The 14,766-nt window shown below is 45.4% G+C and overlaps 1 protein-coding gene across 2 annotated transcripts in view; it reads right to left on the bottom strand.

Moving 5' to 3' along the window:
* Nucleotides 1–6,547: 6,547 nt before the first annotated feature.
* Nucleotides 6,548–14,766, bottom strand: part of NR2F2 (nuclear receptor subfamily 2 group F member 2) — a 13,210-nt gene continuing 4,991 nt past the window's right edge. The window contains exons 1-3 of one of the 2 annotated variants that reach the window (XM_032123344.1): nucleotides 13,623–14,190; nucleotides 11,295–11,822; nucleotides 6,548–8,159 (exon numbers count right to left, since the gene is read on the bottom strand). In XM_032123344.1, coding sequence (XP_031979235.1) covers nucleotides 7,885–8,159; nucleotides 11,295–11,822; nucleotides 13,623–14,052 — 1,233 coding nt within the window. In that variant the 5' untranslated portion in view covers nucleotides 14,053–14,190 and the 3' untranslated portion in view covers nucleotides 6,548–7,884. Of the gene's footprint in view, nucleotides 8,160–11,294; nucleotides 11,823–13,622; nucleotides 14,191–14,766 lie in introns of those variants that run through there. The other variant, XM_032123345.1, reaches the window with a different exon arrangement.

The raw sequence follows: 14,766 nt of genomic DNA, 5'->3' as shown, positions 1-14,766 counted from the left end.
GGTTTGATCGAGTCTGGGAGCTTCCACTAGCAATAAGCAGGCAAACACTCCCAAAACAGAGACAGACACACGCTCCCAGCTCCAGTGATTATGTTAAAAAGGAGGGAAATAAAAGAAGGACAGGTGAAAAAAAAGAGAAAAAGCGAAGGAAAAAAAAAAAAGCAATAAGCTGTATGTTCACTCGAATCTGTGGTGCTGTAAAGAAATCAGTTTCCGTATAAATGATTGTATTTGGGTGGGTGCTTTTCCGACTTATTTGTTGAGTAAATCTCTCTCACCGCGCTGAAGGCGAATCCCTGTTGATAAATCCATCATTACCGTTTGGATACAGGGAGACAGCAGCGCCACTAAATTTATCTTACATTTGTAGCGCTTTAATAGACATTTATTAAATGCTTTCAGAGAGAGACATGGGGCGCCTGATTACATCCTAGTTATAGACAGAACATAAAGACACACGTTAACAGCAATTTACAAGAAGGAGGGAAAAAAGGAATAAAGAAAAGAAAACAAAAGAAAAGGCAAAGTTTGGGAGTGAAGCTGCTGGGAACCAGGCATCGTGCGCCTCTCCGTATGGCCGCTAAATACCAGCTTTTTCTCCTGCATTTCTGGGAATATTAATCGTGGCCTATAGATGTGTGTGCATGTCTACATACAGAGTATGAGCCAGGCACTCGCACACGCAGATGCACGCGTATGGATCAAACAAGGCGACGCAGATTTCTGTTCCATTCCCCAACACACAGGAATACAGGAGAGCATTCACAATAGATTCATCACCCTCTTCCACACTCGCCCTCCACCCCCTTACCCCTCTTACACCCCCCACCCCTCCCCCCGCCAGCTTTTAACTCTAATTTCAATCTTCTTCAACTGGAGAATCTCCAGGGACCTGGGCAAACTTGTGTAAAATAGTTAAACCAAGCGTGTTTCAAAGAGGATTGCTGAGTTCCTCTTCCTGCCTTAATAAACCGAAAGGCCCAGTTCAAAGAAAACACGCTGGAATCAAAATTCAAAATATCTCACGACTCGCACGGATGGAGCAGGCTCCGAGCGATGGATACGGCTTTATGCGTTGGTGGGCATGTAGTGACAAACATTTCACCCTCCTTTTTGTGTGTATGGAAACCCTTCCTTTGGGCTTTTTCTCCCTTTCTTATATATATACACATATATTTTAAACCTTTCTATTTTCTTAAAAAACCCTTCCTTCCACCGTCTCTCAGGTACACGTTTAAAGCCACCACTCGCTTTTATAAAGTTAACCCGCTCCTGCAGAGATCTGATCAAATTCGGGTTCACGCCGCTCACTGCCCTCCACTCCCCTCGGCTCCACAGCGCGCCCGCACAGCGGAGCCTCTGCCTCAGGACCAATGACTTGTATACATATATATATATTTTTTTTTTTTTTGGGTGTCTTGTAAGGATCGCCTCCGCGTTACCTTCCCATCATCCGAGTCACTCCAAGGGCAGCATCGCCCGGATAACACATGTAGCTCAGAGCTTCTCCTCCTCTAACACCCCGTGGGTCGCCTTTCACCGGGGACAGGGACACACACACACACAGACACATCCGCACAAGCACAGAGTTGATCCCTGCACCTCCAGGAAAATAAATAAATAAATAGCCACCACGCGAAACCTTCCCTCCACCTCTGCCCTTTTGCGAGAACACTCCTTCTATCTAAAAGTTTCCGAAAGAAAATAAATACAAGTGACACTGTGGTGGGGGAAAGCTCATTAGTTCGTTGTCCAAGTCTAATAAAAGAACAGAAGTGCAAATTATAGAGTTCAGCTTCAACACACGCTCTGTCAACTAAAATCAACCGAGTGCAGCCTTGATTCAAATAGCTGCGAAGTTGGTCCGCAATTCAAAACCATCTTCCCCCTCCTCCCTTCCCCTTCCCACCTCCACCCTCCGCCCTGCCGCAGGGACATTTGGTTGGAAAAATATTGTTCCAAGGAAGGTAATGATAAAGCTTAACATTAGGAAGAGGAGTGCGCAAACTCATTTCCCCATCGGTAATCCCAATAAAAGGAGCGTGGTGCTTCGCTGGGAAGGGCTGGGACGGGGGCTGCGTGTGTGTGTGGATGAGGGGGGGAGGAGGGACAGGACTCCTGAAATAACATCTTCTTTCCAGCAAGGTAGAAGAAGAAACGGCCCCTTTGTTTTGATAATTAGCTAAGCCCAAACTAGGAAAGCAGATGTGTTTGCTTAGCTAATCATAAGACAAGTTTCTTTCAAAGAACTTCATTGAGCGATGGCAATTCTGAAGGAAGGAGAAGGATTTCATTTTCCTCTCTCCCTTGCCTCCCACCCCCCTCTATTTTTATTATTATTTTCCCCCCTATACTTCTAATATGATAGAAATGCTTCCGATTACCTAGATGGGAAGAAAGCAAACCCTCTTCATCATAGCACCGGGCTCGCCCCCGGAGCAGCGCAGCCACCTCGGGCTCTCCCTGCTGCACGTTACCAGCCAGATCTGTTGACATTTTACTTGGGGGGGGATGGGTAGAGAGAGGGGGGAAAAAAAAGAGAAGTGGGAAAAATAAAGTTTTAATGACATGTATGACATATTAAATTAGGCAGTTTTACAATTGGGTTTGAATGCGATGCTAACTGATTACAACTGTGTTATCAAAAGGGTGATAAGATTTATAACTTCGTGAGCACAAGCCTCTCCTCTTAATGACAATAGATGTTCAATAGCAGAAATCTGGTTTCTATTTCCCAAGAAGAGACGCTGTGTGTCTCCGTTGCCCCTTTATTACCGCAGGATTCAAGATCCTCTCTAAAACAGCTCGGCACTTGGAAATCCACAGGCCAGGAATACCTTTATGGTCCCTATTAACTACTGTGTTATTTACACTTTCGCTGGTGCTTCTCACTCAATACCCGTATCACATACGAGGGGATAACACAGCCTCTCTCCTTGCCTTTCGCTGGCTGTTTTGGGTTTATATTTTGCATTTCTTTGCTTTACAAAAGGGGGGGGGGGGGGAGGGAAGAAGGGGGAAAGGAAAAAAAACAACCCCACAGCTCTGTCCCTTACACCCTTCTCCTCCCCAGCTCCCTAAACCAACACATTAAGCAAACTTTAAAAACTGGGTTCCTATTACAAAGCAGCGCCCAGGACTAACTGCTTTAAAATTACTGCATAATTAGATTTAGTTGAATTTCACCATTAATTAGGCAGCCGCACTGCGGGGAGCCTTTGAAATCTGAGAAAATGGGAAAAATCATCTGAAGCACGTTTTTTAAACCCAACTTCAATAAATTCTGACAAGGCCTGCATTTCTCCGTGTATCTCTTTCCATTCTACAAAGCAAAGCGAAGCGAGCACGATCCCCAGGACCCACTAAAGTTTTAATTAAAAAAAAAAAAAAAAGAGAGAGAGAAAGAAATAAAAATAAAACCCATCTCCATTCCCACATCCCGCTCGTTATCAGCGGCGGCGGTTACGGAGCGCCTCGAAACATCCCATTTTCTCCTCGCCTTTTCCTCGCTATCCCTCTTTCCCCCTTTCTTTCTCCCCTTTTGTTTTTTTTTTTTTTTTTTTTTTTTTTTTTTCCCCCCCTTCCCTTTTTGGCACATCCCGAGGATGCCGCGCTCCCTGCGGGCGCAGACCCCGCTATCCCACCCGGGGTCGGTGTGACCCCGCTGCACCGCGCCGCGCTCGCACGGGGGAGATGCTTCCACAGGTCATTGACATGCGGATGGGATACGGGCTCCGGGGGAAACGCCGCCCGCGGCCGCGGCCCCGGCCCCGGCCCCGGCCCCGTCTGCGGCCCGGCCGCTCCGGCCGCCCCCGAGCGCTGCGCCCGGCGCGGAGCGGGGCCGCGGGGCCCCCCCGGCTGCGCGGGGCGAGCGGCGGGGCCGGGGCCGCCATGTTGGCTGAGCTCATCGGACCCGCCGCCGCGGACTTTCCCACGCGTCGCCCCCGCGGCCGCGCAGCGCCGCGCGCCCCCCGCTCCTCCTGCAAACCTCCAAACCTCCCACCGGCCCGGCCCGGCGGCGCGGTCCCGCGGGCGAGCCCCGCGCACGGCCCCGCACCCGCGCAGGCAGGCACACACACACAGAGACAGAGACGCGCACACACACCCAGACACTCGCACACTCGCGCACGCACACACACAGACACACACACGCTCACACGCGCGGGCTGGCACCGCCCGCCCGGCGCCTCCTCCGGCCCCAGCCCCCGCTTTTGTCTGAACTTGGGGAGCCGCCTCCTCCCGCGCCCCCTCCGCGCCCCGCAGGGCCGCCGCCCCCCCGGCGGGCCCGGGGGAGGTTTGGGAGAGCCGCGGCGGGGAGGGGAGAGCAGACGAGAGGAGGAGGAGGAAGGGGAAGGGGGGGTGAAGAAGACCTTTCCCGAGCTGTGGGTTGCACCGCGGGCGGCTCCGCAGCTCTCGCTGTCGTTCCGGGTCGCCTTTGGGTCTTGCCCTGCCAGTCCCGGTGGCAGGGGTGGGGGGAAGGAATAGAGCGAGCTAAGATCAGATTAAAGCAGAAAATATAATAAAAAGGAAGGTTGGGAAGGGGGGAACCGCAAGGAAAAAAAAGTAAATTAGAGACTTAAAGGGAAAGAGTCGCCATGTTTAACAGCTTTTTTTTTTTTTTTTTTCTTTCCTTTTCTTAAAAAAAAAAAAAAAAAAGATCTCCTCAATTCAACATAGAGCAAGCTTCTCGATCCCAACCCTCCTCTTTTGTCCAATTCAATCTTTGGATAGATCTTTTGTTCTAACTCAGCATGAAAAGAAAAACTTTCTTTAAATGCTATAAACTTAAAACTAACTGAAGTCCCTAAACAAATCCTCCTCTGAACATTCCAAACATATATACACGGGGCTTGTGTGTGTGCGTGTGTGTGTGTGTGTGTGTGTGTGTGTTTTTATTTAACCCTGGTGCATTTTCTGTTTACTATTATTCTCTGTGAACCAAAGCTCGCTGCAAGAAACTTATAAATACAGAGATAGCTTACAGGCTTTAAAACATAAAAAGCAGAGAATGTTTTGGATTTGAAAATCATAAATTATAATTTAATGCCAATAACAATTTACAACAAATGGTTGTTTACAATAAACTAACACCAAACAAACAAGTCAAGATCCTGTGTTCTTAGTAAGCATAAAAACTTCACACACACACACTCACATGGATAGCACTTGCAATAGAAAAAGCTAAATCTAGAGGTCAGCAATTCCCCTGCAATAATAGTATATTTATATATTTATATATATTTATATATTTATAGAAAAGGAGCCATGATTCAGATGTAAAACTCTGCTCAAATTCACAGTCATACGCCCCTCAGCCCCCAGTACAGATGTGTCTAACTGGAACACACTAAAGATCAGGGTTTAATCGACTTTACAGAATGATCTCCCTCCCTCCCTCTCTCTCTTTTTGTGAAACCACAACATGGTGTAGTTACGTGTGGTAAAAAGGGAGAGGGGGAAGCCTCAGACAAGAACAAAATTGCAAGCTTTCACATACAAAGCATCTGCTATAGACCAAGGGAAGGGCGGGCGGGGGGAGAGAGAAAGAAAAGAAAAAAAAATAAATGACATGCACACACACAAAATAAAATATCAACCCCTTGCAAAACCACATCATCTTGCCTTCCTTCAGGTTTGGGTTGGGTTGGGTTATTTTTTTTTTTTTTTTTTGTCTGCTCGGGATAGCACTCAATTCCCCAGTGGTGTGTCCGGTCCTATGCCACCCGCCCAGGCAGGTCCCACTCCCGGTGGGAGCAGTGCCTGTGCCAGGGCTGCAGGAGAGGGCCCTGTGCCTACACAGGGGACATCCATGGACGCCCACGCGTGTCTGTGTGCCAGGATACACACAGACATATAGCCCATATGTAATAGAGAGAGATGACCTGTGGTCATGCTTTCACAGTCTAAGGTAGGAAAAAAAAAATCCACTTGAGAGTATATATACATTAAAAACCGACTCCTCAGTGCTAGAAGCTAAAGCCACTCCATTTGAAGACCTCTCAATGACAACGATAGATGGCAACTACGGAGTATTATAAAAAATCACACATACTTAAAGAAAACTCATTGCAAACAACTGACCTATATTTACAATACTGCTATTACCTTGCTTGAATGATCTTGTGCGCGTATGTCAGACATTTACAAAAGATTTTTCGCCCCATTCTGATCATAAAATAGATACTGATCTCCAGATTTCTAATACTTTTTCACAACAATACCTTTCCTACGCAGGCACTTAAGTGTGACAAAAATAAGGGCCTTTTTTTTTTTTTTTCCAGAAAATCCATTTTTAATTAACAGGAGGATTAGATGAATGGGGGTTGATGGTTTACCATTTCAGCATAGAACTTCCTAAAACCAGAGATAAACCACGAACTTAAGTCCTCCTCCCCCATCCCGGAATTAAACAGGTAAATACACTACAATACATCTGCTACAAACTTACTGTGACAAGTAAACAAATCAATCGCCTATGGACTTAAATGACTGCAAATTATAGAGAAGTAAGGTGGTTTCTGAAAGACATTTATGACAGCCAAACAAGTTTCAGATATCAAATAATATTTTAATTTCTGAATACTTTCAATTTTCCTTGGAATATAACACACAAAGACTCGACCAAACAGTTCAGTTATTATAACTTTTACAGTATACAGAAATGTTGCACTTAAAAAAAAAAAAAAAAACCTTCAGTTTTTTTAAACACAAAACTGTAAACTCTAAGATACTGAATCAATCACGTTATCTATAAGTGCCAACAGTGTTATTTTGTCATGCTGATTTCAATGGTATTTTTTAAAAAGGGAAAATATCAACAATTATTATAATACAAAGGGCTTGCAAATATACAAACAGATAGAGGAGTTTAATAACAATTCATGATGAACTATGTGGAACCCAATTCAAATTACAAAAGTTCACTTTGCTTGTTTGCTTGTTTTTTTTTAAATCAAAACCGTAGTGTGTCTTGGACACAAAATCCTTCTACCTATAATAAATCCCCACAGTTCATTTTCTGTCCGAAATATCAAAAAACCTAGATTTGGGGGGAGTTATATGACACGTGTGGTTCATTCGGGTCTATATAATTATAGCTCTCTCAGCTTCAAGCTAGATTTTGGGTCACCACCTTAAGTGCGCTTCCATCATTGTGTTGTTGAAGGGTTTTTTTTTTCTCTTTTCCTTTCTTCCTATGATACTTTCGTGGACTCAGTTTTAATTCTTTCAGAACATATATTTTTAAGGATACACAGTTTATTTTTTTTTAAAGAAGCCAAGGTTATATCAAAAATTATTATAGAACCACAGAATAAACTGGTTTGAAACCAGAAAAATACAAAAAAGAACAGCTATAGGTACATAGACACATAGGACAATTAATAATTTGGAAAAAAAAGACTTACTTTCTTCCGTTCTGCTAATTTTCTCCAAATTTCCTTTAAATGCACTTTAAGCGAGATTTTTTAAAAAGTTTACCCCAAAAAAAAAGAAAAAAAAAGAAGAAAAAAGAAAAAAAGAAAAAGCCCACCATCGTTTCTTTTCTTCTTCTTTCTTTTTTTCTTTCCCTCTTTTTTATTTTTTACAAAAAAAATGATAAGTAGCAAGTTTTTTTTCTGAAGAACATGGGAGTTTTTAATGCATTCTGTAAAAGTTCATTTGACAGTCTCTTTTTTTAATTCACAGTCCATTAATTTTTTCCTGTCTTCTCTTAGCAAACTTGTAACATCCTTTTACATCCTTTCTTAGCAGAAGGAAATTTAAGAAACAACCAGAACCCAAATGTCATTTGCTTTCCTTTCACTCTCATCTCCCTTCTCAATTTTGAAATTTTTTTAAAATTTTTGTTTTGTTGTTTTGTTTTTTTTTTCTCTCTCAAATGTTTTATTGAATGGACATGTAAGGCCAGTTAAAACTGCTGCCAGACAGTAACATATCCCTGATTAGGGTTTCTATGGGGGTTTTACCTACCAAACGGACGAAAAACAATTGCTCTATGACAGAAGAGGAGACAGTGCGAAGGGAGGGGAGACGTAGTAATAGCTTCCCGAATCGTGTTGGCTGGTTGGGATACTGGCTCCTAACATACTCTTCCAAAGCACACTGTGACTTCTCCTGTAAACTTTCAACATGGGCTACATCAGAGAGACCACAGGCATCTAGAAGAAAGTGTATTAAAAAAAAAAAAAAAAGAAAAAAAATAAAAAAAAAAAAAGAAAGCAATCATCAGATTAAAAAGGTTTTGGTGGTTTTTCTTTTTTTTTTTTTTTAATTTTTAATTTGATTTTTTTTCTAAATTTCTAGGTTTAAGAGTCGATTGTGCGCCATCACCTCGCCCCCCAGAGTTTAAGTGGGTTTTACCAAAAGGGACAATCTCTCTGTGCATGTGTGTGTGTTTGTATTTCTCTCTCATCTAGAGGGTCTCCTTTAGGACTGAGCACAGCTCCCAGAGTCGAGATTTCTAATGGCACAACAGACCTGAGAGGTTGGCAAGGAGGTGCTGGCCAAGCTTCATTTCATATATCTGTATTTTTTGGGGGAAAGGCTGGGGGGGCGGGGAAGGCTTGAGTCGAAAGGGGGGAAAGGGAGCCACTATTTCTCCACACCCCCCCCCTCCTCGGAAAATAATTGGGGAGAGCCTAGCCCTGTGATGAGAAGGAATACTACTCATAGTGATAGAAATCATAATAATAATAAAAAACTGGCCCAGCCAAAGATAATGGCGCCCCGGATCCAGCAACAGATTCTCCCCCAAAGAAGACAACGCGTTTTTCTTCAGTCTTTGAAACTGATTTAAGTGGCCCTTTAAAACTGATCTTGTCAGTTTAGCCTATTCAGAGGCAGCCATGCAAACTGTGATCTCTCTGTTCATTTGAGCTGTTTCTTTTCCCCCCTCTTTTCTTTTCTCTTTCTTTCTTCCCCCCCCTCCACTCCCCCCTCTTTTTTTTTCCTCTTCTTCTTCTTTTTAAACCTAAAGGCCCTTACAAGAAGAAAACTCCCTGATAGGGTCTGGACATTTTTTTCTTTTTTTTTTTTTTTTTTCCTGATACGCTAAAATACAATAAGTTCCCTTTAAATCAGAGACGTCTGTGCTGAAAGAGCACAGGTTGTGACCTGACCTCCCTGTGGCTTTCCTAGGCACAGGGCTAACACATGCATATTCTGCGAGTCATTAGAACCCAGATTTTTCCCCCCTCCCTCTTAAAAGAGGCTGCAGCAAACATTATATGCATCTATGTGCGTCTGCTTTACATCAGGGAGGTTATTGGGGTGCTGCAGAAGCTGCAAGCATCACCCTATATTTTTTTGCATGCGGCTGTCTTCCCCAGAATCAGATAACAAGAAACGTTTATCTAGTTGGGAGGCAATTTACACGCCAGGCCTCACATTTTGAAAATAGTCATAAATTAAACAGTTACGACAGGATCGGACGATTGTTTTCTCAGAAGGCTAAAAAAAAAAAAAAAAAGAAAAAAAAAGAAAAAAAAAAGTGATTTGGGAGAAAAGGCAGGATTGGAAATAAACTCCTCGGTGTGGGTGTGAGCTGGGCAGGGGCTGGGGAGGGATGTGAGTGTGTGTGGGATCCTCGCTGAGCGGCTGAGCGAGGGAGAGGAAAATGCATCCTAGAAAAACGACAGAAAAATAAAATAAGCACCCCACGGGCACCCCTTCCCATTCGGGATCCCTGTCTCCCTGTGGCTAGATGTGCCCTGCTCATTGATCACCTTAGGATTTAGCACGAGTAATTTGGGGGGGGAGGAAAAAAAAAGGAGAAGTTTTTTATGTGTAAAGCAATAATATATAAAAGGAAGTTTAGGTCACGACCCAGAACCTGGACAAAGTCCAGAAAATGACTTCGTTCCCCAGACCCCCTTTAACACAACAAGGAATGGATTGTGAGCCCTTCTTTTCCCACATAAACTACATTTTTTTCCTGTTTCCTGATATCAGGCTTTAAAAAACTCTGATGAGTAATTATTTTGCAGGTCCTGCTTCCATTCATATGTTTATCGCGTGGCCACTTTCCCAAACGTCCAAATGAGTTACAGATGAAATATATGTATTTTTAAATTTAATCCCCGAACTTCGAGGGCTCCAGCACACTGGGTTGCCGGTGCAGCCTCAAAGTTAGTGATCTGAGATAACGTATTGCACAAATTAGCGAGCAGATTTTTTTTTTTCCCCTCAGAAGAAAAAAAAAAAAAAATTTAGCCTCCAGAGTTAATATCAGGATTATTACTCACTCAGGTTAAACTCTAGTGCAAGCTAATTAGATTTCACAACGCACTCAATTATTGCTTTATAACTCATGCACTATTTCTAGGCAGCAAAAGTTGACACATATTTCCCCCCCCCTCCCCTCTTTGATTATCTAAGAAACACCTCGAGGTCTTTTCCTCGGGAGAGTCATGGTTGTGCCACCCCGGAATTACACTGCAGAGCGGCAGCTTCAGCCTCCTCTTACTTTTCCATACTATCCCTGTCTACTTATGGTAATGATCTTTTCGCACCCGCTACTCGCTTTGGACTATGCAGTTCCTGCTGGGTACAAATGCAAACTTTTCCCCTTAGCTTAAATGACACAGAACTGCTCACTGCCACATTCTGTTTAAATCAGAGACAGCTCTTTGCAAAGTTGATTTATTTTATTTTATGGGATGGCAGGGAACATATTTTAAACTCAGCTTTGCGCATTTAACTTTTTTTTTTTTTTTTAAATTCAATTTTTAATCCTTCAGGGCTTTTTTTCCTTCCTGGCTGCCCATAAAATGATCCTCTTTTTAAAGTGGTTTCACTGATAGGACGACTTGTATTTAACAACATCAAACAGATTTTGCTGCTGTTCGGATGCGTGTCATTAAATGCAACAACCCAGAGCTATACTGTTAAATAAAATATTATTTTCAATGGGAAGAGCGCAGTCTCTCGTGGCGAATGGGTGCCTCTTCCCAGGCCCCCTTCTTTCACAGTCCCCAGCATTACCCAAGCTAGGGTTGGGGTGTATTTTGGCTGCCTGTTTTTTTCTTAAAAAAAAAAAAAAAAGTGTGTGTGTGTGCATTTTATTTTTATTTTATTTTTCTGATTTGCACTCCCTGGAAGATAGGATGCTCGGATCCGAGGCCCTGAAGGGGAGAGCACAGGGCACCACTTCCTAAAAGGAAAAGAGACCGCGCTGGTTCTCAGGGGGCAGGGAGCGGGGATGGGGTGCAGGCAATAACACTTTGCAAGAGCAAACAGTTCTCAAGGGGGGCCCGGGGAAGGAGAAAAAAAAGGAGCAAAGAAATGCCGCCTACCTGAGGTGAAGAGGACTATGGCCTTTAAACAGCTATATTCTGCAGAGTCGACATGCAATGCTTTCAGTTTTTCTACTTGCTCTTGGAAGATTCGTATGTGGTCCATAAAGGCGACCACTCGGTCAGCAGACATTGGCGAAGCGTGAAGGCCAGCAGCTGCCAGGAGCGGAGCTACGTGGAGGGGCATGGAGCACTGGGCAGCGTTGAGGACAAATAACTCGCTCCAGGTCAGCCTCAGGAGGGCCACCTGGTCTGTGATCTGGAGGTCTGGGAAGAAGGGGATATTCCTGGCCCACTCCACCGCGCTGAAGAGCATCCTAGCTGCCAGTTCACAAATGTTCTCGATGCCCATGATGTTGTTGGGTTGCATGCACTGACTGCCAAAGCGGGAGGTGGGGTAGGGCTCTGCTCTCAGAAGAAGGGAGATATATCCGGATAGGTAGGAATGGCAGTTGAGAGGGTCCCCATTTGTCAAGGCGAACTGACCATGAGTTGGCTGTGTGGGTGGCATTCTGCCCCTCTGGACCGCTGCAGTAAATAAAGAAGAAACTACAGCTATTAATATCTGAATTGCGACCATCGGTTCAAATACAGCCTGCTTTGTGTGCTTGTGCGTGCCTGTGTGACCCCGGACCCGGCCAGCTTCAGGGGGAGCATGCATTTTCCCAGTCAGAGTTCAGCCCCAGCCCCGCTCTAAGGCTCTGCAGTTCTCGGGTCAAGTCAAAGCAACAATAAAAGCTGAGGGACACTGTGGGCTCGGCCAGGGCTGCTGCGGGAGCCCAGCTCCTCACTTCCCAAAACACACCTCAGTTCAGTTATTTCCCCCCTCCCCTCCACCGCCACCCCCTCCTTCAAGGGGTGCAGGATACGTCTTTGTGTGTTTTTTCTCCATTACATCTAAACCAGCTCATTGATTTGAGGCTGGGGGAGCGGGATGGGGAGGGAGGAGAGGAGAAGGAAGAAACACTTCAGTTCGAAATCCCCGGCTCTGGTCCCACACGCGTTTCTCGCCCACTGAATACATTGTTGCTGCTGGTATTATATATCCCCACTCTCGTAAAAAATACCAAAGGAGGCGAAATCACCCCACAACATCCCCGGCAGGTCCCCTGGTGAGGCTGAGGGCATTATCCAAAGGCACCTTCCCCCGCTGCCCATGGAAAGTGGGCCTTTCATTTTGTTAATAAATTTACACGGTGACAGCGAGAGAAAAAGGAAAGAGAAAAAGGGCTCAGAGGCAGAGAGACGACAAGAAGGGAGAACGCCTAAAAATGTGCTTGATTTATATTTGTTATCGCCTGTATTCCAAGGTTAGTTACTCTTGCAGAAACACAAAGAGAGGAGCCCGGCGAGTCCCAAGCCCCCTCACCCTTAACCTACATAGCAGCGTCCAGACACAGAGCACGCACTGGAAAACTGCAGGCTCACATTTCCCGTCTAATTTTATATCACAAAGACTCCACTTGCAGAGATCCGAGCACCCCACACTTACTTCTGGACTGCTCCCTAAACCCCCCACCCCACCCCTTCTACCCCCTCCTGCCTCTCCTGGAGGAACAAGAAAATAAGAGGAAGAGGAGAAAAGTGAGGTAATAACAACCAGTGAAGGCAGGCACACTGCAGTGTGTATATACACACACACGCGTGGAGATGTGTGTGTGTACATATATTTTTAAAGGAGGAAAAATCCGGCTGGAAATCCACAGTGGAGTGCTGTAGAGCCTCGGTAGGGTGAGTCCCATTGTAATAGTAATTTGAACCGCCTGTGTAAAATTGCAATCTAAGGCAGGGTGCTGGAGGATATATATGTGTGTGTGTGTGTGTGTGTGTGCATCTCGGGAGGCTCCGTGTGTGTGTGCACACAGAGGCACAGACACACACACACAGGGCTGCTCGGGGGACGGGGGCTAAGGCTGAGCATGCAGGAGGAAACACGAAGGAAAAGTAACCACACGTCAGAATCATCATCTCGCTCCTAAGCAGCGTGAAACTAAAAATCCACTTTCAATAAACCTCCATCAGCAAAATCAAAACAAACACAAATCAATTACGAGTGCAGGAGAAAGCATGCGAGAGCCCCTGCCTCCCTGCCCACCCTCCCCAACACCGCTTTCTTTCATTACGAGAAAGTTTCTGGCTGGTTTATTTGAGGGGGGTGGGTGGGGGGGAGGAAAGGTTCTGGTTGGGTTTGGGGTTTGGAGAAGGAGGTTAAAAATATTAAGAGTAATTATATATATTACTTAAAAATAATAAAAAAAAAAGAAAACCAAACAAACCCCAAAACGCAGCGAGTGAAAAAAAATTGCAAAACAAATGAAATCCCAATACCTTCCCGTCTCATGCCAACTTTGAGGCATTTTTTGAGGCGGCAGTACTGACACTGATTGCGGTGGTGCTGGTCAATGGGACAGTTCCTGTTGGCACGACAAGTGTAGCTGAGATTCCTCCTTACACTCCGCTTGAAGAAACTCTTGCAACCCTCGCAGGTAAACTGGCCATAATGTTTGCCACTAGACTTGTCCCCACAAACCACACATTCAATGTGCTGCTGCTGCTGCTGCTTGTCTCCTTGGTTCTGCTGGCTCGGCGGGTTGGTCTGGGCTGGCGTACTGGGAGGGCCCCCGGGCCCCGGGGTCTGTGGGGTGTGCGGGGCCCCGGCCGGGGGTCCCTGCACCGGCGGGGCTTGCGAAGGCTGCGTTCCCTGAGCTCCGGGCACATCGTCCTGGGGGTCTCGCCACGCACCGACTACCATTGCCATATCTATTGGACACCGTTGCCAAACTTCCTGTTCCCCCTTTATTTTCAAAGTTTGTTTGCTTTGCTTTTCAGATCAGCTTTGCAGCAGTCTTTTTATTTTTTGTCCTCCCCTCTCTCTCTCTCTCTCTCTTTCCCCCTCTCTTTTTTTTTTTTTTTCCTTTTTTTTTTTTTTTTTTTTTTTTTTTCTGGAGGGTCGGGGTGGGGGGGATCTCCCGGTACCGGCGAAGGTGCAGAAGCACGGGGCGATGGAGGTGTGTGTGCGGGGGGGTGAGGTGCGAGTCGATTGTCTGGGCTCCAGGAGAGCAAAGTAAAGGGGTGGTGGGGGTGGGGGAGAGAGGGGGAGAGAGAGAGAGAGAGAGAGGAGAAAAAAAAAAATCTCTTCAAAGATCTCCCTCTCTCTCTCTTAGAGCTGATCTGCAGCAGAGTAGTTGAAGGAGGAGAGGCGGGTGTCTGGGGGCCAGGTCCAGGGAAGCTCGCAGTCAGCCATTCAGGAAAGCCATCAAAATAAGAATGAATAAAAGGTTAAAGATTACACACACAGCGGAAAAAAACACGCACAGCAGAGGAGACTCTTCTCGGCGCGGAGAGCGGTCGGTCTCGCCGTAGTTTTTGGAAGTCCAGCTTGCAGCAGCAACATCAACTGCGATCGCTTTGTTTTTGTGGGCTTTTTTTTCCTCCTCCTCCTCTTTCCTCCTCTCTCTCTCTCTCTGCTCTG

This window comes from Corvus moneduloides, chromosome 13, assembly GCF_009650955.1.
Source record: "Corvus moneduloides isolate bCorMon1 chromosome 13, bCorMon1.pri, whole genome shotgun sequence".
NCBI classification, from domain to species: domain Eukaryota; kingdom Metazoa; phylum Chordata; class Aves; order Passeriformes; family Corvidae; genus Corvus; species Corvus moneduloides.
Note: the sequence above shows the minus strand (reverse complement) of the source record. Positions and strands in the feature narration are given on the sequence as shown.